We start from the raw sequence: 25,309 nt of genomic DNA on the forward strand, positions 1-25,309 counted from the left end.
ATAAGACAACGGTCAGGAATCACCGTTCTGATTTCCTAACAAAACTCGCTGAGTTTTCCTTTGACAACTGGGTCAGTTTCATCCCCTAGGACGTTGACACTGCCGCACCCTGTGTCACACCTGGCGACACCCAGTCGCACGAGTCAGAGCACGGCAGTATTTTGTCGATCGTTCACAGTGGCGACCCACGACTGACGAGGACAGGAACACTATGTGGCATTTCTTACGGGGACAAGGAGACGGGGACTCTCTGCAGTTAGAGGTGGGATTTCTTCCCCCCCCCCCCCCACGGTCAATGAGATGTAAAACGCCACTTGTCACCAAGTTTCAAAAATCCCATGAGAGATCTTGTAATGGGATCCAGAGGGACCGGCCTGGGGACAGCCAGGTAAGAGGGAAAACTTGACCTTATCCCTCGGTCCTTTCGTAGATCCCGGGGATCGCGTTCACCTCCACAGTCCCTTCTCCAATCCCGCAAAGCAGGGAATCAGGAAAACGCATGAGCACCCCGGTGCGGACCAGCACCGCGGACCCGGGAGGGGACTGACCCGTCGGGCGGGAAAACATCCCCCCCGGGAGCCTCCGCCGCGCGGCCGCGGGAAGAGCGCGACGTGGCGACGCGCCCCTCGGCCCTCAGCGCCACACGCTGCGTCGCGCGTGTGGAAAGTGAGGCATGAGGGGAGCTCCGGCGGCCGCTTTTGAGGGAAGATCGGGAGAGAGAGAACGTTCTGCCTCGCCCCTTCCCTCCCGGAGGCCGTTTCTTTATTTTTAACCGGGATACAGAGGTGGCGGCGCCGGCTCGGTCAGCACAAGCCCACAGAGCGCCTTCCGCGCGGCGGCCCCCAGCCGCGGGCCCCGTCTGAGGGGACGCTGAAGTTACTCCGCGCAGGGGGCGGGGCCGCCACGCTCCTGTCCAATCACGGCGGCCGCTCCGGGCAATTTGCATACATTATGCAAATAACAGACCTCCCGCTCCGCTCCCACTCAGGCTCCCCGCCCCCTCAGGGTCCCCCGCGGGCCCAGGTGAACGCGATCTCGTCACGAGGCGGACGCCCGCGCTGCCTGCCCGCGAGGGGGCGCTGTGCTCCGGGAGCTGCGGCCGGACGCGGGCGCCGGCGGGGTCGGCGGGGGCGGGACGTCGCGCCCGAGCGCGCGCTCACACCGTCTCTCTCACACACACACACGTGCGCGCGCGCGCACGCGAGCATCCCGGAGGGTATTTAAGGCTCGCGCTCGCGGCGCTGAGGAGACACTTCGGCCTCGCGGCTCGCGTTGGCTGCCTGGGGGCGTCGCGTGTGCTCTGTTCTCTCCCCCCGGGGACGCCGCCTCCCCGCGGGCTCCCTCAGCCTCTCTGCCTGGAGCTGCGTCCAGGTCGGGGACCGGGCGGCGTGAGGCGACGCCGACCAGGTGGCGTCAGGCAAAGTAGCGGACGCAACAGGTCCGGTGCCCCGTGGCGAGGGCAGCGCCGGGACTCCGCGCCGCGCTCTCGGGCGCCCCGGACGCGGCGTCCGCCCTCGGGGGGCCGGCGGAGCCGTCCGGGCGGGCTTCGTTTCGGGTGTCGCCCCGTCGCCCCCGCGGCCGCCGGCGGAGCGGACCTGTCCCCGCGGCTGTGAGGGGAGGAGGGCGCGGAGGATGCCGCTCGCCCGCCGCTCTCGGCGCTGAGGAGAGCGGGCTCCGTCCCCGCGCCCCGGCTGTCCCCGCCGCCGAGTGGCGCGGCCACGGGGACCGAACTTCGGAGGGACCGTCCTTGTCCTTCCCTTTCGCGATTGCCGGGGGCGGTAGGGGGTGGGAGCGAAGCCGACCCCGCCGACCCCGCCGAGATGCTGGTGACGAAGCAGGCGGGGAAGGGAGCGGCCCGGGATCCCGCATCCCAGGACCCGAGCGCCGCCGGGCAGCGCTGTGCCCGGACCGCGACCCCGTGCGCCGTCCTGGCGGCCCTCCTGGCGGTGGTGGCCTTGATGTCCTGTCTCTACCTGGGGGTGAAAACCAACGACCTGCAGGCCAGGATCGCTGCTCTGGAATCCGCCAAAGGGGCCCCTTCCCTTCGTGCGCTGCCGGATGCCGTGGATCAGCTCCAGGCCATGGTGCAGGAGAGAGTGGAGCGACTTCTGGCTCAGGTGTGCAAGGCCGGGCTGTCCTGCACGTGGGTAACGTGGTGCACGGGCGCGGGTCCGTGGGTGCCCTCCCCTTACTGAGTGCACGCTCGGGGGGCCCCTGGGTGACAATCTGCACGGACTGTGGGACCGTGGCATATATTCCTGTATGCACATGCCTCGGTAGTGCCATCCCCGGCTCTGTCATCGTCCCTCCCTCTCCCTGAGTGTCTGCATGCTAAACGCATATAAACGTCTAAAAGGGGGAAGGGTGGCGAGAATGGCAATGGGGTATTTTAAGTCCTTTTAGTTTTCTGAAGTTGCAAATGAGCCAAAACCAATTGTGTGGAGAATATTTCTTGCAGACACAACGTATCTTTCATGTGTTACATATAAGAAGGTTAGAGCCGTAGGTGTTATTGATATGTAAAAGGTAATCAGCCTTAAAAGTGAAATAACACCATGTATTCTTTAAAAATCAGTAGTTTCCCACATTGAATATTTTCATATTAACAGTTTGATTTTTTTTTTTTTTAAGTAGCTTTGTTTTTTGGTAAAGGATGCAGGGCCCGGGATGTTTATGAATGCAGACTCGTTAGCGTGGAGAGTTGAAAGGAATTTATGTTATGTTTAAGGGCACCTTTAGACTAGAGTTAGGGGGTTTTCTGGCACTTGTTCTTCCAACAGGGAGGCTGTTTGTCAGTGGTTGCGGCACAGCGTGATAAAGCAGGTAACCTCCCTGTATAAAATATTGACTGTTGACCTTCATGTGTGCAATGTTGGCTGTTGCAGTTTTATACTAACCGCAACATGTTAGTGCCGGCTTTATGCATTGACTGCGTGTGCTTGAGCTGAGGGCGAGAGTGGTGATAGTTGGGGAATGGAGAAAGATGTTATACAAACCCAGCAATCTTGATACCATGTCAATGGTCATTTTCTTGTTTTAGAAGCTGTGTTTGGGAACAGTCACATTTTGACCAAAATCCAAGTAGACATGTAAATATTAGTTACGCGGGCTATCAAATGCTGGTAAATCGAGCATATGGCCAGAGTCCCTAAAGACTCCATTTCTCTATAATGCTACTGATGATTGTTAATACCTCTTCTTTTCCTACAGAAATCCTATGACCATATGGCTAAAATAAGAATCGCAAGAGAAGCACCTTCAGAGTGTAACTGCCCAGCAGGTAAAATGGAACTTATTTAACAAGGTTTCCTCCAGAGCAGAGCACTTTAAAACAAAGGTCCTGTGTCTGTCAACTCTCTCTATAATAATAGTAAAGAAAGAATGCAGACCCAACTTGCTTTAATAAAATCAACATGTCTCAGTGAAAAGGATGGCAAATAAAGCCCTAAATATTATTTTAAGCAGCGTACCACTGTGTGTTATGGAAAAGCAAAGGAGAGATAATCACCAAGGAAAATACACGCAAGATGATGTACAAACTTCTTTGAATTCACAGATTGAAAAATATTCTTCCAGTTTATTACATTATTTTAATGTCTGGTGAAATGGACTGTAGAACTGTTAGATTCTGAATTCCCTCGTGGCCAATACTGCAGTAGTGCAGGATTTTTTTGTTTGTTTGTTTGTTTTGGTTCCCTTTGGCATACAATTATGTTAGTAAGGCACCTTCACTTCCTTTCCTGCTCATTTTCTATTCTATGAAAAAGATTCTGTATCCAATCCTATAGTTAAAGGTAAGAATTGAAGGGAAATTAGTTCTTTACTTGAGCTTCCCATTATAGACTATTGCGTTCTCAATGACTTTTTAGAAAAGGCTCATATTTCTACCTTTTTTTCTGTGCAAATTCAGGGAACTGTGTTAAGGACAGCATGTTAGTAGAAGGATGGAGAAGAGGAACATCATGAGTAAAGTTCCCTGGGTGATCATTAAATCTTCCTTCCCAGGAAGGAAGACCCCTGAGGCTTGGTAGTCATCCACAGACTTGACAATTTAGAAGCCGTTGGAATATGGCCGTTGGAAAACAGATAAACATTGTTAATGCATTATGAACATTGTAGTTTCTTTCATCATCTCACGGAAGTGAGTCTGTTCATTTTCTTTAATATTCAGGACCAAGCTAGTTTCTGTATTTTTTTCATATTCTGAGATTTTTTTTTCCCTTCATGATAACTTGTTTTGACACAGCTAAACCAGGCACCATGTTTAGAAATTTTAAATGTCAACTCCAGGTTGTACCTTATATAAATGTTAGTATTTATATTCTGTTACATTGTTGACCATAATGGAGCTGTATTTTTACATGAAGCCCTTTTGACTGAGAAGACATACACTTTAGGTACCAGAAAAACAAAGAGTTAATGTTTGACATTGTAGACTTCATTCTTAGTTGTTTTAAGTTGGGAAAGACCTCAGAAGTCAGATATTCAAGGAAGGCACTTTTCTAGTGCAGGAATTAATTCACAGCCACCTCATCAGCCTGGGGGAATTATTTAAATTCCCAGGACAGGTGGTACAGGACTACACTGATCATACCACTTAGAGTCTAGCATTTTTTTGTATATAGCATTCTTTCTAGCTGTGTGAAAAATAACTAGTGCTTAATTAATACGATCCTTAGTAAACTTGCTAAAAAATAAAGTGACAACAGCAACACTGAGTTCTGTTTTTCGAGAAGATACAATTGCTTCATGATGTTTCACATAGGTTAGTTATCGAAGTCTAACTTGTAATCTGTAAGAAAGCTATTACATTTAGAATTTACCTTATATTAATAATCTTAGAAGATTATTTTGGAACATTTTTCATCTTAGCATGTTGATTTAATAATGAATGGTGATTTGCTTGGCTTTTTTATTGGCTCTCACTAATAGTTGCTTTACTTCCTTCCCACCACTAGAGCTCTACATTACCTAAGTTTTTACCTGGCTACTTGCAAGGTAAACATCTGAAGGTGTGAACCAAGCGGGTTTCTTGCTGTCAAACCACTGTTATAGAAACAGTCCCTTTTGCCTGTGGAATAATCAGATATTATCCAAATAAAGGCATTGTGTTGAAAATAGTATCCTGGGAAAAGCTAGTTATTTTGAATTATGCTCAGTGAGGTATTGTCTTAGGGAATGAATGGGCTGGCCAAGAGGATTAATCAGGAGATATAGCACTTCCCACCTGGTTTGGCTCTAACCCTGGCTTGCAGTGACTAAGAGTTGTCACCCAGACATCTGTTTGTTGGGCAGAGTGAGACAAGCCTGTGACCTCAGCTCAGTTCCTGTGGACAGATGCCCACCCCTTGAAGTTGACACTCTTGATGACAGTTTCAGTCACAGAGCCAAGGACTGATAGCAAAGAAGTAATGCTATGTTGTTTGTGATCACTCTAATTGCTTTCGACAGAACTCAGTCCCAGTGAGGTTTATCCAGGTAGGCTGTAAGTTAATCAAAGAATTTGTAGATTTTTTTTTTAAATGCACAGGAAGGAACTTCTGTGGGTGAGACATGACAAAGGCTATTTCTTGAATGACTTCTAATTGTAGGGGATGCACTCTCTTATTTAATTTTCACAAAAACCCAGAGAGTTAAGTGTTAGTAATCTCATTTTACAGATGAGGAAATTAGGACTCAGAAAATGTAATTAAGTTAATCTAGTAAAGGCAAGGTTGAGATTCCTGCCCACATCTGACAGGATCAAAAGTCCAAAGTCTAATGAGGAATAGAGAATGAGTACAGGTTTTGGAGCTGGGTAATTCTAGATTGGAATCTTGGATCTGCTATGGAATAACTTTGTGACATTGGTCAAACTAATAAACTTCTCCATGTTCCAATTTCCTTATCTGCAAAAAATGGCGAATAATACCTTCCTCATAGGGTGATAATTTACCTAAACAGCCTGGCATATTAGTGGCTAGCCATTCATTAGATGATAGCAATTACTATTCTTTTTACTGTACCGTATACTACTTAACTTTAGTCTGGTCTACAGAGACACATGAAATAGGGGGGAAAGCTGAGATCTGGAGATGTTGTATAATTTGCTTACAACTCCATGGCTAATTAACGGCAAGTTTTGGACTAGAACACTACACTTAATTAAACAAATATATCTATAGATTATTCATGCAAATTCTTCATACTAGTCAATATTTCTTGGTGCTATATCAACGAAGACTGGTTCTTTATAGATGTTTATATCAGTCTCAAAGATTGTTTTTACCAAAATTGCAAGGAAAACTTTTGACCTTTTAGGTAAACCATGATTGAAATGGGTAGGACCTGGGCTTAAAGTATGGGGGTATTAAAGAATATCTTTAGAGTTTTAATACCAGGTGTTTACAAAAAGAAGTAGTTTAACTATATGACTCACTTTCAGACTTATTTTAGCAGCTTTATTATACTATTATTTGTAATGTTTACTCTTTTTAATATTTTTAAAATAAATTTATAGAGTTGGGCAGCCGTCACCACGATTCAGTTTTAGATCATCTCTGTAACCCCTAAAAATTCCCATTTAGTTTTTTCATGCACTAAAGAGAAGCTCTATTTTCTAAAATATTTGCTTTAAAGAAACCCCAAAATAATAATTTAAAAAGCCCATACAAATTGAAGCTGTGTTTAGCAGAATATTTGATTTAGCAGCAGCTGAGCCATGGAAATTCAGCTGGCATCTGTGGCTTGGCCTCTGTAAAATTCGACTCTCACTTGAGAGATTTAATTGGCTCTTTGCTATGGCTGTAGAGTTCTGTTTTGGGTTCTTTTCTTGGAATCCTACATAAAGTATGCATAAACCAGCCATATTTATGGGAAGGTTTCTATGTTCCAACTTATAAAGAACACTGGGAGCCAGGCAGCCAACCAAAAGATGTTTAGGTCACAAAGATTTGTGTATCTTACTCATCAGTAGTGTTGCTTGCCCAGGGTATTAGATATAAGAACCTGTGTGGTGTAATGGATGGAGAATGTAAATGGGAAATAAAGAATCCAGAGTTGTAATCCTGGCTTTGTCATTAACACATTGTATGATTTGGGGCAAGTCCTTTTCAAGAATGGGTTTTACAGAGTCTATTTTCATACCTCTAAAATGGGAGTGCTGGACAAGAATGATTTTGAAGGGCACAAGTCAATTCTCCAGGTTGAATGCCAAACACTAGATACTAGGAAAGTGCCAGAGAACAAGACAGACTTGGTATCTGCCCTCATGGAGCTTATATTTCAGAGAGGACTACAGACGTTTATTTAAAAGTGATGTGAATTCGCAGGTGTGATAAGTGCAACTGTGAAAAAGTATAGTGTGCTTTGGAGCACATGACCGAAATCTTCCATTTTTGTAAATACTAGGGATTCTTTTTCTTTTCTCTGGGAAAAAAAAGAGAAAAGTACAATTCTGTTGTAGACATTCACAATAGGAGAAAATCTGGCTTTTGATGGAAAATAAAGGTCTAGCAATGGAAAAAGAGCTGATTTGCAGAGCCTCATTTGCTTTTGGCTTTCCAAGAATTTATGGGCAGATAAAGGTACACTGATACCTAGTATACCTATACTGATACCCCAACTGAAACAAAGAGGTAACTTTTAATACATAAAGTGTTGTTGTAGATAGGATGACAATGATTTACTCTTCTGCTTTTCTCTTGGAAAGATTTAGGTTGAATAAGAGGAGAAACCTGTCTGAGACACTGAGCGGTAGCACTGGACCCAGTTACTGTATACTCAGTGATAATCATTAAATGTAGCACAACTAGTCATCTGCTTGGAGAGTTTAGCTAGAGGTAAAAAAGGTGTATTAAGATAACTTCTGAGGTCCCTATAAGTCTATGAAAATAATTGTGTACAAAATAAGAATAAATGTAGGCAAGCAAAAAAGTACCTCCGATTCATAAATGTGAATGCTATATCCCCTGGGGACTGACTTTGTGGCATCTTCTCATTTTTGGGGTGGAAATAAATGTTAACTGTAGCTTTACAGTTGTATACCCTTTGTATAAGAACCTTTCAATTATCTTGTTAACATAAATTTACTTTATCGTATAAAACTTGTACTTCTTACTAACACGGTTTTTCACTTATGCTGTACATTTTTCTAACACATTGCACAATGAATTTGAGGAGTGCACTAAGTAAGGGAACAATAATGTGCAGATTTTCAATTACTTTAGGGAAAGAATAGTCAGAAACAGTTTGCAGAAAGAAAGCAAATTAAAACGCTATTAGTATTATTTAAATGAGAATAACAGGCATTCCCCTCTTCTTATAAGGCCAAACAATACAATGTGACATCCGGGTGCCTTCAAGCATTCATGTTAAATTGTTTCAATCCTGATGAGTACAGCAGTTTGGGTGTCACACTTTTAGTTGGTCCAGTAGTGACAGCTGGCAAGATTCCCTGTCACCCAAAGGACTGAGGACAAATTGCCTCTTGAAGCAATGTTCTTGTTTCTTAACTTCTCTTTTGCTTTTCCTGCCTGTAAGTTATTATGAAGCTAATTCTTCAAATACTCTTTTCTCTTTCTTACCTTAGTAATTAATTCTGCTTTTCCTTGATCTGGAAATTATTTAAGAGAAGGATATAGTTTCTACATAGAGCTTAATTTCTTCTAGCTCATTTGAATTATGTGTAGGTACAAGTAGACTCTCAGGGTCATAACATCCCACGGAGCTTCTGATTGCTTTGTAATTGTGCAAAATCAACTACATGGCATTAACGAAAACAGTGTCTGGATGTCAGGATTAGGGCGAGGAATGGAGAAGGGCAACCTCCCATCAACAGAATTGGGAAAACGGAGAGCTGGTGGGGAAACATGCCAGAATCAGGACTGCTTTGCAGCCTGCTGGGGAGGGGGCATTTCCTGCTAGAGGGGGAGCCTCACTAGACACTTACCCAAATAACATCAATCTATGTTATCTTGAGTGGAAACCGTCCAAAACCTATCATGAAAAAACATTTTTATTCCATCCTACCACTTTATAAACATTACTTGGTGGTTTGATGGAAGCTGAGAATGTGAAAACAATGTATGAGTCAGTCTGGGCTGCAGGCTGTAGTCTAGTGTGTGACAGCTAAACATAGAAGCATCCCCACCCTCCCTGGTTTGCCAGTGTGGTGAAGTTCCATGCAGTGGTTTAACGCACCATGACATTTAACAGTCCCCCCCCCCCCCGTTTGTGTTCAAAATGACTATGGCATGCCTGTGTACTCAATTCTTAGACATAGAATTACTACTTATTAGACATACTTACTGCTTCATTGGGGATTTGTTCAGAAATCTTGCAATTAAGAAGCAGTATTTCAAAACTGACTTTTAAAAAGGATGAAATGCAGAAAAGCAAGATGCAGAAGTGGAAATCACTTACAAATTAAAATTGAACACTTTAACAATTTTTTTAGTAGATTTAGGGGGTATAAGTCGAATTCCATTACATGTATATATTGTATAGTGGTGAAGTCTGGGTGTTCAGTGTACCCATTACCCAAGTAGTGTACATTGTACCTCACAGGTAATTTTTTATCCCCTGACCTCCCACTTTCCTCCTTTGTGAGTCTCTGATGTCCATTATACCCTCTGTGTGCCCTTGCGTAGCCATAGTTTAGCTTCTACTTTGTGAGAACATGTGGCATTTATTTTTCTGTTCCTAAGTTACTTCACTTAGGATTATGACCTCCAGTTTCATCCAAGTTTCTGGAAAAAACATCATTTCATTCTTTCTTATCACTGACTAGTACTCCAAGTATACATGTACCACATTTTGTTAATCTGCTCATCAGCTGATGTGCACTTAGGTTGATTCCGGATCTTTACGATTGTGAATTGTGCCGTGATAAACATATGAGTGCAGGGATCTTTTTGATACAATGACTTCTCGTCCTTTGGGTAGATACCTAGTAGTGAGATTGCCGAATGAAATAGTGGATCTACTTTTAGTTCTTTGAGAAATCTCCATGCTGATCTCCATAGAGGTTCTGCTAATTTACATTCTCACCAACAGTGGTACGTGTTCCCTTTTCACTGCATAAAACTGAGCACTTTTCACTGGCATCGTGTATTTCTCCAAATGAGTATTTGTAAGTCATTTAAATGATAGGATTCCTTGAGGAAATGCCACCAGGTGGCAGGTGCCTCCCCTCTGTGACCACAAGGAGGCGGAACTGAGCTAAATGGTGGGGCTTTCTTCTGCCAGCTCCTTCCCAGTTAAATCCCTAGCTGACTTCTATCACTTGACTTTGTTTGCAATGGCAACATTCCTGGAGAAAGAAAATAATTTCTTCCACCTGTATTTGAAGACTAGAGCCTTAAGATATTTTTAAAAATCTAGTAAATTTCACGTTTATATTAGTTAAAAAGTTCATTTAGTAGATAAATGCAAACATAATAACTTTAGGCTGGTATTCCAATAACTAGAATAAATGGCCTGAGTGTAATTGAGTTTACCAGTTAGGGATTTTATGCAGACATTTTGTAATTTCGCAGAATCCTGTAAGAATCATTTGGAATCACCATCATGCTTTTGACATCATTTCATCTGGGGGTCTCAATTTCAACTTCAGTTGCCACATGATAGTTGAAATGCATTCTTTATTTTTCCTCATATTGTGTTCCTTAGTCTTTTTGTTCAGTCTGTCTTTTTGCTATAAAGGCATGTTTAGTAGATGTAGGCCTTATTTGCCAGAAATGCCAAAATTGTATCTGTTCATTTGGACATTAATAATTTAGATTTTAGGAGCTCTAGTGTCCCAGACTATGTACACAAAGTTTTTATTCCTGTGTTTGAAATGTGGTCAGGACATTCTTAAATACAATTTTCACATTTAGGCTAAGTGGCTGTGTAAATTGTGTGAGTTGTAGCCAGCTGTAATTTGTCCATTATGGTTATGTTGAGAGTCAGAATATGTCTAATAGAAGTAGCCGGTTGGGGCAGAGGTAAAATCTATTTTTTCCTTTCTTTATCTAAGAGTTCCCATGTAAAAAGCATAAAAGATGGGAAGAAAAAGCCATCCATATCCTCTAACCTCTCAGAATCCTCTCCCTCTACCATCATACTTAGAAAGCCTGGTATTTTATAGTTCTTATTGTTACATACTTCTGGAATATAGTTAGGGAGCCAGAGGAGTTCTGCATTATAGCTCTATATTATACTCCCATTTCTGATCTTTAAAATGCTATAATTAAATATGCCAGGAAAATTGATACCTTTCTTACTCAACATTCCTGTCTTAGGTCAGTTCTGGGAGCTATCAAAGGTAAGTTGTTTGTATTACCCTTCCAGGAATTATGAAACTCCAGTTTGTGGTCTCGGGGGCTCCAGACTGTAGCCAGCATTTTAAAGAGATATATATATATATCTATGTATGTATGATATGATCATAAGATAAAAGTGATTTCCACAAACCACATACAAAAACCAACCTTTTAAAGTCATGCCAGAAATTCTGGCTAGTTCTAGGGCTTCTAAGTGAACTTTGGAATACTAAAAACCTGTTTTTTTTTCGTTTTTTTTTTTTTTACTGAATGAATTAGGGCACAAGGTCAGAGTAGACAAAGTTCAGATGGAAATGAGTTTCTTAAATCACTACTTTTCTGAGGATGGTTATCAACCAGGTTGGGAGTCAAGTGGGTCAAGTGGACCAAGGATCACAGGACCTTCATGGGCAGATCCGGACGTGGTAACTGGTAATGGGTCTCATGGTATAACTGTATCCTACTTCCTAAAGAATGGGTCGAGAGTCCCATTCTACCAATCTCATCTATGAGCTCCTTGGCAGGGGCTCCAGTTTGTATCTGTGTATCTCTAGGGCTTATTGTAGAGCTCTCTGTAGAAGGTTCTCTATGAAAGTTCATGGTAATTATAATGAAGATCTGACAGCTCGGCTTGGTAGAGGACTTTTATTGTGGTCCATCTCCTTCCATACACTAATATTCTCACCCCATGCCTTTTAAACATTTTCTCTGAGAACTTTGTAAGCCATAGCATGTTAAAGCTAATACAGATCTTGGAGGTCAATTAGTGCAGGGGTTTTATAACATTTCCTAAGGAGGCTGAACCTTTTTAAAAAACGAAATTTTATGAGAAACCCCAGCATATGAAATCGAATACAATGTTAGCAATACTGATAGACCCGGGAAGTTAGAGGGGACAGAGGTCAAAACCCTACATGCCCTTTCCTTCTGCTGCCCAACCCTTTCCCTGAGGCGTCTCCAAAGAACCTTAGGACTCTATAGGACACTGTCAGAAAATTACTGAAAGTCCAATCTCCAGTGTCATCCAAGCTGCTATGTCTAGAGATAACTTACGCTTTTCAACACAGAACTTGTCTGCAAAATTCTGTACCAGAAGCATTACTAGAAATGATGGTGGTAATATTATTTATTAAAATTAATGGAATCCAGAAATGGCTATTAATGTAATACTGTCTCTTTCATGGGGTGTATGTAGTATGCTAGCAAAGAAGGTGATGTAATAATAGCAGAGCTGGAAAGCCGGGGAAATACACTGTGTAACTGAGCATGCCGTTCATTAGACAGTCAGCATCTCACTGCATCCTTTTTAAAAAAGTCATTTATATTTTTAAGCTTTCAGGTCATAGTATTGTTCTTGTTTTTTTAATGACAATTTTCTGTGTCTTTCAGTTTTTTCCTTTATGTTTTGGCTAATTATATAATTCCAGATATTCATATGGGATTTTATCACCAAGTTACAGCAATCCATTGCTTGCTTTCTTTTTTTTTTTTTTTTTAAAGACAGAGTCTCGCTCCATTGTTCAGGCTGGAGTGCAGTGACATGATCATAGCTCACTGTAACTTTGAACTCCTGGACTCAAGGGATCCTCTTGCCTCAGCCTCCCAAGTAGCTGGAACTACAGGCATGCACCACCATGCTTGGATAATTTTTAAGATTTTTTTGTGGAGACGATTTCTTGTTATGTTGCCCAGGCTGGTCTTGAACTCCTGGCCTCAAGCAGTCCTTCTGTCTCAGCCTCCCATAGTGCTGGGATTACAGGTGTGAGCCACCCTGCCTGGCTTCCGTTGCTTTTTTATTTATTTATTTAAAGCAGTTGGTTTTTTGACTAATAGTTACTACTTAGTTCACAAGGTAGTATGTGAAAAATAACTCTCCCCCCAAATTGTATTATTTATAGAAAATCTATATTGTGAGAAAGTTATTAAAGATGCTTCTTAGGTCTTTGAGACTTTCTTACTTGATTTAACTTTTGGTTGTATGTAAAAATGCTGTTACATTGAAATTTAAATTGACAGCACAATGAGAATACATGAATTGTACATCTATGTTTAAATAATGGAAAAGTCTCTAGGAATTAACAATATTTTAGCCAATGGTGAATGAAATATACAATACATTTCACAGAGAAAGTGTAAATCTGGCTACAACCACACGGTGACAAGTATTACGAAAGAAAATTTGAAACCAGTACGCTACCTCCCGCTGAAATGAACGTCCGCTGTCATCAGCAATGCTATTTGCTTACTGCATGAGTAGCTAGTGTGGACAGTGGTTTGGCCAAGTGAAACACCTTCCTCAATTGCTTGCAGGACACCTAGTAGAATGACAGGAATTGTACAAGTTATCAAGCTTTGGTGAGCAATTTTTTCTTCTTTAATACACAGTCTCAAAGTATGGACTTCAAGGAAGTCTGGAAGAGAAAATGACTTTTTTTTTTTTTTAACTAGACTTTGCCTTCTGAGAGAAAACAATTATCAGTAAGGATAGGAAAGTTGACAGAGTAATAAAGGCCGGAAAGATCATTTATGCCAACCAAAGCTATTGTAAACTACAAAGAAGAAATTTAGCCAAATACACTGTCCCCTAAATTTACCTCCTAAACTCTACAGATCTGCTGACAGTTTCACAGGAGTTTAAGCAGCAAGCCTGACAGTGTGACTTAGTACTATTATACATGTTAAGCATCTGGAAGTTTTTAATAAAAGAAAAACTATTGCATTGAGAAATTACATCCATAAAGAAACCAGGGCTTTTATGTTCTTGTATATAGTTTCCTTCTGTGCAAAGTTATTTAACATTCTAAATTTCAGCTACTTCTAAGGATACTTCTAAGGATACTTTTCTGAATCTTGGGTTGGTTCTCTAATCAAGTTCTGTGTGAGGAATGCTATGTGTTGATGGTAAAATGTATGTTACCATTTTTGGAATATTAAAAAAAAGTTCAATTTTTTTTTTTTTTTTTTTTTAGCAAAAAGTGTCCTTGAATTGAGAGGCCTGAGGTGTACTTTCTGTTCTCTATGTGTGAGCTCATGACACATTAGACTCAGGATATGTTTTATTCTTTTAAGCCTTCATTTTTTGGAGCAGAAAACCCTTGTTTCCATCATCAATCCTCAAGAAGAAATCTGACAGAGGAATTTTATAATCAGTCACATGGATCCCCTGCATATGTGCATCATACATCATTTTTCTTACCATTTTCAATTTATTATGTCACCACTTTTGTTTAATTGGAATCATATGCCACTAGCATTTTAAACATTCACATTGTTTTTGCATTTATAGGATGTGATGAGATTAATGATGTTCATTGGATTCCTAAAAATCAAGAGTAAACACAACAAACAAGCCCTCAATGAACAGCATTGCCCTAATGGGTTTCGTTGTTGGCAAACAGAGTGGACAGGATTGTCTTTGGGATGTAGCCATGTATCTATGACACTGCAAAAATAGAGTATCTTCCATAGCCCTAAACGAGACCCCTCATTCTGGTCGGGCCACTCTTATCCTCCCTCCCCTTCTCTAGCGTGAATATAAACTCTATTTTGCTTCCATTCCATTGATGACACTTTACCTGGATTACTGTTGGCATCGAATTTGGGGCTTCATCAGCCTTAGGTCCCAAAGTTTCTAGACCTTTCCTGGGCAATAGATGTGCTTATGATTCGGTCCAACAGCATGACTGAGCAAACAGCAATGGCAAATATCCATACTTAAAAGAGTGGTTCTCAACTAGCAGATTTGTTTACTGTAGGATTTGTGTAGTGTGAATCTCCAAAATGGAAACTGTAATATGTCATGCTTTCCAAACATTTGTGGCCATAGAACACTTTTTTTCCTTTTAGATAAAATAATATGGCTAAGAGTAAGCTGTTCCGTGGGTTGATAACTGTTTTCCACCCTAGCCATCTACAGGAAGGATTTTGGAGGTTTGTAAAACTTTAGCGGAGATAGTCCAAGGTTGATAAAGAACGTGTTTCCCAATTTGTGTACGTAGAGCTTGATGAGTTTCTAGAAAGAAGGAGATGGAAGAGAAGAAGGAGAACAAAACCTAGTGCAAATGGGGTTTCTCCAGGTAGGACGAAAGCCTAAAGCCAGAAAGGCAAACTCTAAACGTCAGGCAAGTACCATAAATGTGTGTGGTTTGTCAGACGAGGCTAACCTGCCCTCAGATTGGAGTGTAAGACCTACCTAAAAGCATTTAAGTGATTTTTGAAAGTACTTTGCCAAACACAGCAAGTCTTTGGATAATATTTCGTCCGATCTAAAGGCTGAACTTTAGCCTTTAGTTCAGCTGCCTAACTCAGCTATAGCAGCTACCTATAGCTACCTTCACTTTTGGAGAAAAATGAAGTAACTTATATTTTATATAAGTTTCTTCTTTTTCAATACAATTATTTGTCCCAGTTAATGCCATTTTCTTTGTGACAAATTTCACAGTATATGGCCCATTCTTATGTTCATTAAGAATATTGTAATATTTTTCTTTCCTTAAAGATATGATTTTCAGTGCTCCACTATGGATAGAGCAATAGTAGTAGAATCTAAATAATAACTAATCAGAATTAGGTACAATAAATATTTAAGTTTTATCAAAGCCTTTTATGTGGAGTCTGAATCAAGTAACCTAATAATATGTAGCTTAAATGAATGTTCTCAAGAATCCAAAGACATACCTAGAACACAGCAAACTTAAAAAGATGTTTCTTCTTATAAAGGTAGAAAAAATAGTTTCTTATAAACGTAGTAGACACTCACTATAAAGCCTTGCTAAATTTCTGTATGATATTCATGTGAATTTCCCACAATTTAACAATTTCTTTTTGTACATTTGGATTATTTTCAATGTTTTCATAAAGAACTTTGCAGCGAATAATCTGATATATATGTTTGTGTACATTGCTGATAATTACCTATAAGTGGAACTGATGATTCAAATGTTAATGAACATTTGCACAGCCCATGATGCGTACAGCCAAGTTGCACATTGGAAAGGGAATGAAAGTGCTGATCTTCCGGCAAACCCACTGACATCGTAGTGAACTCTCAAAAGTGGGTGGTATAACCATGGTATAAAAGATTAGCAAGTGATATTTAAGAAAACCATTAATGATATTAAGGATACTTAAGACCAGTTCTTGATTCTGTAGTTAAATGAACTCTTCTCAGAATTCCTTCTAAAGTCTGTTCATCTTTTTACTCTTTACCAGAAATCAGTGATGTTTTGGTGGGCTCAGTCTTTGCGTTGGTTTTCTCATTGTTTTGTTCTCATTTATATGCAACACCTTTTAGTTCTTTTCCACTTTTGCTACTGGCTCAATTTTGGTGCTGTAGAGGGAAAAAATATTGTAGTCTTCTAAGTTCAAAAGAGTATTTTCATTACAATCATTATTCTTGAAGTTTTGTCCTGAAGGCTTTGCAGGAACTTTGGTTTCTGTTGTTCTTACTCTTTGGGGAGCTGGATTTTAAAACCCAGCCAGAAATCCATCAACATTCTACTGTATATTTTGGAGTAGCTGAAGAATTGCTTAGTATGAACTTTAGTGTTCGTATTAAAAAAACGATTTCACTGAGAGATGAACTAGCTTTAAAAGCAAACTTGAAGCAAAAATATAATTTAACGATGTGAATCATCAGTTTCTCCATTAGGTTGGTTTTCTGCTGCCTGCAGGATGGCATATTGACATACCCTTAGGATCAGCTAGGAGAATTTATGACTATATTAACGATGGCACATTTGACTGTGACTTAGAAAAAAGTCACTGTTCTAGGGAGTGGAGTGTTTTTAAGGAAGAAAGTTTTGTAAAGTAACCAGCAAATATGCATATATTGCTCTAAAATAAAACTATAGTCTTAAAAAGAAAACACCCTCTATAGTTCTCTTTGCTTTAGCATCACTCCTTATTAAATAGATGGGGACACTCTTTTAAACTAGTTATCTTGGAAATAACCAGATTAATAACCATTCAATAAATATTTAAGAACTTGGAAGTGACTTTTGCTGTTCTTGAATGCCATTGAGCTTCCTTCACGTAAACTATGGTTTTGAGTAGATAATTAGTATTCAAATAACCATTGAAGTTGTTTCTTCAGGTCACAACCAGATCATATTCAGGTGCCTTCTAGAAGGGACCATCTATCTGATCACCTGAACATCGTAAAAACAGTTTGAGAGGCAAAGTGCTAGTCCTTCCTTGCAAAATTAGAATGCTGTTTAATTAAAAAGGAGCCTAAAATCTCAAAATAACTGTTCTTCCCTCCCTAGAATACCTTGTTCATTTGGAATCTGGGTTTTCTTTCTTTATTTTTTTTTGGAAAAGAAAGAATTTTTAAAACTATAGGAAGCTGATGTTGGAATTTGTTCAAAGAAGCAATTTTCAGAGAATGACCTCAAGTCAATTTATAACAACCTCTGTATTCTGATTGCTTGATTGCATCCTAAATAATCAAAGAAAAATTAAGCAGTGCCCTGATAAGTTTTAGTTTTCATTGTAATTTTATTCTTTGAAAACTAGTGAATGGTTAACTAGTATGTAACAGTTTGTAGTTAACTATATTTATTTAGAAGAGCCCTTTGTACACTGTTTTTGGTTAAAACTGAAGCTTATTCTCTTGCAGAGAATATTGTAAAATGTTTTTTTATACTCTCCCAATTAATTGCTTTTCCTATTTAATACCTAAGTCTAACATTTTCCTATATGTGCTTTCTTTATCTATATGTTTATATCTATATGTGTCTATAGCTATCTGTGTGTGTTTTGTTGAACCATTTGCATGTAAGTTGTAGAGATTATGATACTTCACCACTAAATATTTCAGCATGAATTTTCTAAGAATAAAGATATAACCACAATACTGTAATCATACCTAGGAAAAAATTTCCTACCGTCATCTAATATCCCATATATGTTTAAGTTTCTCCAGTTGTCTTTTCAGTGTCTTTATAGATAACTTTTTTTCCCAAACCAAGATCTATTCAAGGTTTATGTATTGTATTTGTTAAAATGTTCCATGTTCTCAATTTATCTATTTGTTTATGTATGGTGTTATTTCACTTCTCCTCCATTTTTTGTGTTTCCTCTAAACTTGATAAATTCAGGTTAAACATTTTTGGCAAGAATATTTTATAGGTTATGCTGTCTCATTCTCTGTTGTTTTAGTAACTGTATAGAATTTCATTGAATGAATTTTGTAAGCTACCCAACGTATGATGTTTTTGTTAGAGCAAGCTGAATGGGCTAAGATGCTTTCTTAAGAAATCATTTGCCGAAAGAGTCCCTTAAAGGAAGTGAATGTCATGTCTAAGTTCTCAAATTCTTCATAAACAGAATCAAAACTAGAAGGGGTGCAATGGGGTCAGTATTCTTATTTTAACTGTATCATTAATGGAAGACCACTTCCCACAATTAGTCAGACCTGAGTACTCAGTGTAGCATGTTGTAAATTTTCATAAGATATGCATTTCTCATATATTTGGTAGTATATTTAGTTCTTCAGAATACCCTAGGAGCTGGTAAATGGCTCTTCAGCTCTACAAATATAACTTTCAGAGGAAAATCATGTAAAACATTTCCCAAAGAATTATAGGACTAAATTCAATAAAAATTAATAGTATAAGTCATCTAGCCCTTTTTTTTGATAAAACTGCCAAATATTTCTTATTTTATTATACCAACATATAAGAAATATGAGTGCTAGACAGAGGATACAATCATTGTACATTTATAAAGCTACATAGTTGCATGCTGTCAGACAAGGAGATTATACTGGGTTTGAAATTATATAGATCAAGTTCTGTTACTATGCTGCGGAGAGGTGACCAGAACTGATGTGCTGATTCAGCTCAAGCTCATTAAAATAATAGCACATTTTGCAGTTCTAGAAATGAGAAATAATATTCACAGGCAAACATGGTGTAACATAATAATAATAAAATGCATTAATTGGATCAGAAAACTCAAATGTTGGACTATACAATCAGAAATGGATACATGGAAATGTGATATAATCTAAGTTCTCTGAAAGATTCCCAAGGTATTTACTATTGAGTGAAATTTTCCTGTGATCTATGTGTTAATATTTTCAACAAAGAGTCTTATTTGTTGTTTGAAGTATATGAAAACACTGGTTCTCTTGGGACATTGTTCTGATATTTACATATAGGACAAATCCAAATTAGTTGCTAGATACTTTCAGAAGAGGAAAGTTAAATAAAAAATTCTGTTTCAAATCTGAAGAACTCAATTAAGACTGTTCCTACTCCTTCCTTCTGTCTTTCAGCCAGGCTAATTACTTGAAACAACTGCTTGTAATCTTGGGCTTTTAACAAAAGCTCTAAATTAGTATGAATGTGTGATGATGATGGACTGTATACATGGGTTCCTCTCTGGTTAAATATGAATACATTGAGAAAAGAGAGGTCCTAATTCCATTGACGTTTTCAGTCATCCCTTCCAGGAGCAAGGATGGAGGAACACCTAGGAGAAGGCTAAGGGGGAATAATTATTGCTGTATTCAAATCAGTATCATTCCTGGAGGAATGTAGTAGTGGTTCTACTGTGTGATGCACAGTTTGAATCATGCATGTGACGTTTTGTTTAGTTTTAAAGGAAATGGTTACAACCTTTTAATAGAATAGTTCTAGAGGAGGGCAGTGGAGACGAAAGCATCTAAAATGTGTCTTGTAAGAATAATAGGAAAAGAAAATGGGAACATTTAGCTTGAAAAGGGCAAGAGCTAGAGGTGGCGGTAGTGATGTTAAGGAAAGCATGGTGGTTGTCTTCCAGCGGGTCTTCCGCTGAGTGGTGGGCGGTTTTCACTACAGGGCAGACCTTGGATCCAGGGGTGGAAGTTAGCAGGGAGCAAATCTTCGTTGAAAATAAAGAAGTTATTTTCCCCTCTAACAAGGTTGTTTAAAAATGGTTTCCTTTTGATGTAGTGGCTCACCACCATTGGAAGAATTCAAGAATTACAGTGTAGACCAAGTCCTGCCTAGACCACACTTATAACTTCCATCCTGAAGCTGCTCCATGACGAACACCAGCCCCTAAAACCCTGAACGTTCCCTTCTCTAACCTCTTGCACCCTTTTGAAGATCCTGCTAAGACTTCCTCAAAGTGGTGCTTTCTTTTGCTCAGCAAGTTGAATGAAACCCAGCTTTGTAAGATTGCCCCTGCCCCGGAAAAAAAAAAGAATTACACTATAAATAGTTATTAAGTGCCTACTATGTGTCAAGCGCTGTGTTAGGTGTACAAAAAAGAAAAAAGACGTTAAGACATAGTGTTTACCCTTGAGGGCTTATTATCTAGTAAGAACGTGTGCAATAATAATTAAATGTTATCAGTTCTGTGAGAGCAGTCTATGTGGAGCTAGGGAAGACTTTGCAGAAGAGATGGCCTTTCAGCTTAACAGTGAACAGTGGGTAAGTGTTTATCCAGTGGACTGAGGAGCAGAGGAGGTGCAGGGAGCTTGAGAGGAAGGAAAATTCTCGTATGACTTTCTGGTAAAGACATTGTAGAAAAGCTCTTGCCGTTTTGCCATCAGGGTGGTGGCTAGACAACCTCTAGGGCCTGTTATAATTCTACAGCCCTAACAAGCGATTGCCTTCTAAAAACACTTTACAGAGAGAAACCTAACACTGCACTCTCTTCTTAATTTTGCCTATGGTGGACTAGAAATTGTCGTTTCTATGCATATTTCTTGTAGAAAGTGACAGAGACAGGATCCTGACATGTTTCCGGGAGAATCATGCCTGCTGGCATTAAAGGACATTCATTTCCAAGTGAAGACAGATGCCCTCACCAAGCCTCTTTCCTTCTCCCTCAGGCGCCTCTGCGTATTCTCTAGCTGACTACGTTCGCTGTTCTCTATTCTGTGTGGCAAGATGTCACAAAGAGAGTCACTCACATCTCTATCTCGCTTTGTGCCTGGACACACTAATCTTTTTGTTAGGACATGGTTGGTCACCTCCAACTAAACCCTGTGAAACCTCTGGGGAAAAGTGGCTTGAGATGAACTTTTTGTGACAGACAGCCGTCAGTTCAAAGCCCATTTAGTGTCAGGGTTGAAGGAAACTATAAGGACCCATGAGAAGAGGCTCACAGGGGGGTCCTTTTCAGGGCAAAAGGACAGCTGGTTTTCTCCACTTGAGATCACACACAATACACAATAGACCCGGTACTTGCTTCCCAGCCCTGCTACGTGCAGCCGCCTTGGTGAGGGGAGCAGACACTTTTTATAGACCCAGCGGGGGGGACATTTACTCGTTGCTACTGTTCTTTTCAGCTGTTTTGTTGGTAGGCTCAGACTGCCCTTTTGTAGGTGACAGAAAGGGGTTTTAGTAAAACACTGGCTTAATAAAGAGGGCCATTGTGTATACATGTACATTCTGTGTAAAAACTAATTTTATATTTGAAACACAGTCAAAGGGAAGTTCAGCAACCGACAACTCTGGGTCCCAATTATTTGTGGCAACATATAATCAGTAGTTTTTACTGTGCTAACACATACTGAAAATTTTCATAAAGGCAATCATTTGTGTGTTATGTAAGAAGATTCATGATAAAATGTCCCTAGACAATTTGTAAGTATTGTAACCATATATTTTGTCCCAGGTTGCTTAAGTATTCATTGTGCCAGTTTAACTTACTGAATTTAGTAATCATTTTCTGGTTATATATAAAATATAATTGTCCTATTAATATTTTTGAGTCTAAAGTGCCTAGTTTAACTTTAAAAAAGGATAGTTTTATATATTTCTATGAATTTTTAAATTATTTGTCTTAACAAAAATCAATTGACGGGATACTTTTTAGCATTTTTAAATGACTGCCTCTTTTCCCTGGGATATTTTGGCATATTTCCCAGATATTCAACAATATTAATATAAAATATTAGATGAAAGAATCTATATTATGCATTCATTATATGGAAGTCAATCTGCTTTCCATAGTTGTTCACTAATCTGAGGAAATGATTTCTTCCTCTGTAAACCAGTCTAAAGCTAAGAAGAGTAACTGTTGATTTATTCGAATCTTATTAAATATGTTTTTTTTCGTCTATTTTTGTTATGTCCAATGCATATGTCTTAGAAATTTGAGATGACACTGATTTGTACACAGTAAATTGGGGCATCTTTAATTAGAGAATTAAAAAAGTAGATTTTGAATTTTTGATTATCAAGATTTTTTTAAATCAAAAAGGTAAATAGAATATTTGATTGAAAGGAAAATAAAAGATGCTTTGAAAAATATGGGATAGTGTATGTATAAAGAAACATAACACTATCGGTGATTGATTTTTCAAGTGAATGTGCTGACGGTGCTATGAGTTCTGAGGAAAGATGATTCAGGTCTATAGGGAATACTGTTTCTTACCACACAGAGAAGAAATGCCTTTTTCAAGATCCCTTAATTAACTAATTTTTTACAGTTTGTAATTGATCACATTAGTTATCTCATTTGATTCCTATGCAACCTGGACAGCAGATCTGGCAGACATTGCTGTCCCAATTTGCGTATAAGGAAACTGAGACCCAGAGGTAATGCTCTTTGCCCACGCTGTAGGTGTTGGTCTCTTCTTTTTCTAAGTATAAGGGTGGGTTTTCTACTGGTGCAGAGGGATTATTATCCTTAAAATAGGATTGCTGATCAGCTGAGAAAGATGGCCTTTAGTAGTTTTGATATCATTGGAAACCATTGGGTCAAATGTAATTGCTTTTGACTAACTATATCTATTCAAAAGTAATAATCACATGAGAACATACTATTTTGACATCTGGGCGTTTATTATGGCAAGCAAGAAATGTAAAGATTACATCAATTTTCTGTACATTAATCATTATTCAACAGACCAATTTGCTGATACAGCTCAGTGCCAGTTTGGTCCTTCCATCGGACTCCGTAAGGCTCTGCATGCCGCTTAGCTAATTTGAGTTAAATTAAAAATTTCTATTATTAACATCTAGTTTAATAAAATATTGGGGGTATATTTCTTACACAATTAATTTTTAATTTAAAAATCTCATTACTTTTCATTGGAAGACCTACTTAGTCATTCAGACAATTACTATAGTCTTTGTTTTTTTATAAGCTGAAAATCTGGTGAGAATGAAGTATTTTAGTGGGCCTGTGGCTGTAGGGGGATTGCAGAGAAAGTAATGCTGTATGTGGCATCCAATCTTTTGTCATCCCCTTGGTCTTGGACTGAGTTCAGACATCCTTCTTCCCCTTTTCCATCCGCTTCCCCAGTTGATTCTTCAAAGGGCATATGTGGGACGTTTCTAAAATGCAAATCTTATATCATGCTTAAATACCTTCGTTTCTTCCCCGTTGCTTTTTGGATGGAGCCCAGATTGACCTCATCCTGCCTTTTCTGTTCCACTTGACACAGTGCTCAGTACCTGGCATCAGGAAGCCTTCACTGCCTCCACTTAAACATAAAAGTGCGTATGAATAATAGTAAAGACTGTAAGGATGAATATTGTATCGTTAGTGGAAAGCCGTTTTGATTTCTGCACAGAAGAGTGATTTGGTCAAAATAGTGTTTTAGGAAGATTAAGCTGGAAAGTGTGAAGTGTAGCTGGACCAGGGCACGGGGTGAAGATGAGGCTTCTGCAGCTGTTAAACTGTGAAATGATAAGAGTCTGAGGTTGGGTGGGGGCAGGAAGAATGGAAAGAAGGGCTGGAAAGTTGGATTCAATTAGAGTCCGCTGGGCTCTGTTACTAATTGGTGAGGGAGACAAAGGCATCAGTGATGACTTATAGGTGTTTACTTAGGTTAATGGTGATATCATTAACAGGTGGTCAGTCTGTCCTCAGAGCTAGCCAACTTCCTAATGCTTAACATTTCCCACCATCCCTCCTTTGAAATTCTCTTTCCTTTTTTATGTTAGGGACCAATGTTAAATCCTGGTTCTCCTCTTCCCTATTCCTCCTTCAGAGTTATTTTCTGTAGAGTAGTCTGTAAAGTCCCAATCTGGGACTTGTTTCTTTTTCTTTAACATGCCCACTTCATCACAAAGTGCATATGCTGTCCAATTACCTTTTCTCTGAAGTCAGCACATCCCCATAGAGGGAGACAGAGCTGGGCCTGAATCCCAGCCACGCCATTAGCCGTGGAATAACTGTCTTTGATGTTAGTTTGCTCACTTATAAATGGGAATGATACCTACCTAATGGAGTTACTGTGAGCACTAAATCTGTCCAGGGAAAAGGCTCAAAACACAGTAGTCCCTTGACAGATTTCATTTGTTCCTTTTGTCCCCTTTCCTCCTCTCCAAACATTTTCCTTTCATTCACGTTGCTTTTCTGTTGGGGACTCTTCCTACATTAAGAGAAGTTCTCATGACTTTTTTTGCTTACCAAAGGTTAAACTGTACATTATCATCTTTCATAGATAAATAGCACAGTGATTGTCTTTCTGTTTTAAGCATGGAATGAGTTAATACTCTAAAAATGTAAGATATGAGCTACAAAGAGATGTAATAATAAACTGGTTTGATGTGAGGTTACTGAGGGTGAAAATTTATCTTCAAATTGGATTCTTTTTTTTTTTTTTTGAGACAGAGTCTTACTTTGTTGCCCGGGCTAGAGTGAGTGCCGTGGCATCAGCCTAGCTCACAGCAACCTCAGACTCCTGGGCTTAAGCGATCCTACTGCCTCAGCCTCCCGAGTAGCTGGGACTACAGGCATGAGCCACCATGCCCGGCTAATTTTTTTGTATATATATTTTTAGTTGGCCAGATAATTTCTTTCTATTTTTAGTAGAGACGGGGTCTCACTCTTGCTCAGGATGGTCTCGAACTCCTGACCTCGAGCGATCCACCCGCCTCGGCCTCCCAGAGCTAGGATTACAGGCGTGAGCCACCGCGCCCGGCCCAAATTGGATTCTTAAGTGCAGCATGAAGACAAGCTGTGGGAACCTGATATATGAAATGGAAATTTTCTAAACTCCTTACATATCTAGAAATTTTATTTGTGCAGATGTTAGGAGTGAAATAATGATCTTTTATGTAGCAATTAGA

At 39.7% G+C, this 25,309-nt stretch overlaps 1 protein-coding gene across 2 annotated transcripts in view; it reads left to right on the plus strand.

Moving 5' to 3' along the window:
* Positions 1-1,469: 1,469 nt before the first annotated feature.
* The window catches only part of COL25A1 (collagen type XXV alpha 1 chain), a 337,352-nt gene continuing 313,512 nt past the window's right edge, over positions 1,470-25,309 (plus strand). The window contains exons 1-2 of one of the 2 annotated variants that reach the window (XM_045537459.1): positions 1,470-2,117; positions 3,211-3,280. In XM_045537459.1, coding sequence (XP_045393415.1) covers positions 1,821-2,117; positions 3,211-3,280 — 367 coding nt within the window. In that variant the 5' untranslated portion in view covers positions 1,470-1,820. The remainder of the gene's footprint in view (positions 2,118-3,210; positions 3,281-25,309) is intronic. The other variant, XM_045537458.1, reaches the window with a different exon arrangement.

Source organism: Lemur catta, chromosome 26 (assembly GCF_020740605.2).
Source record: "Lemur catta isolate mLemCat1 chromosome 26, mLemCat1.pri, whole genome shotgun sequence".
Lineage (NCBI taxonomy): Eukaryota > Metazoa > Chordata > Mammalia > Primates > Lemuridae > Lemur > Lemur catta.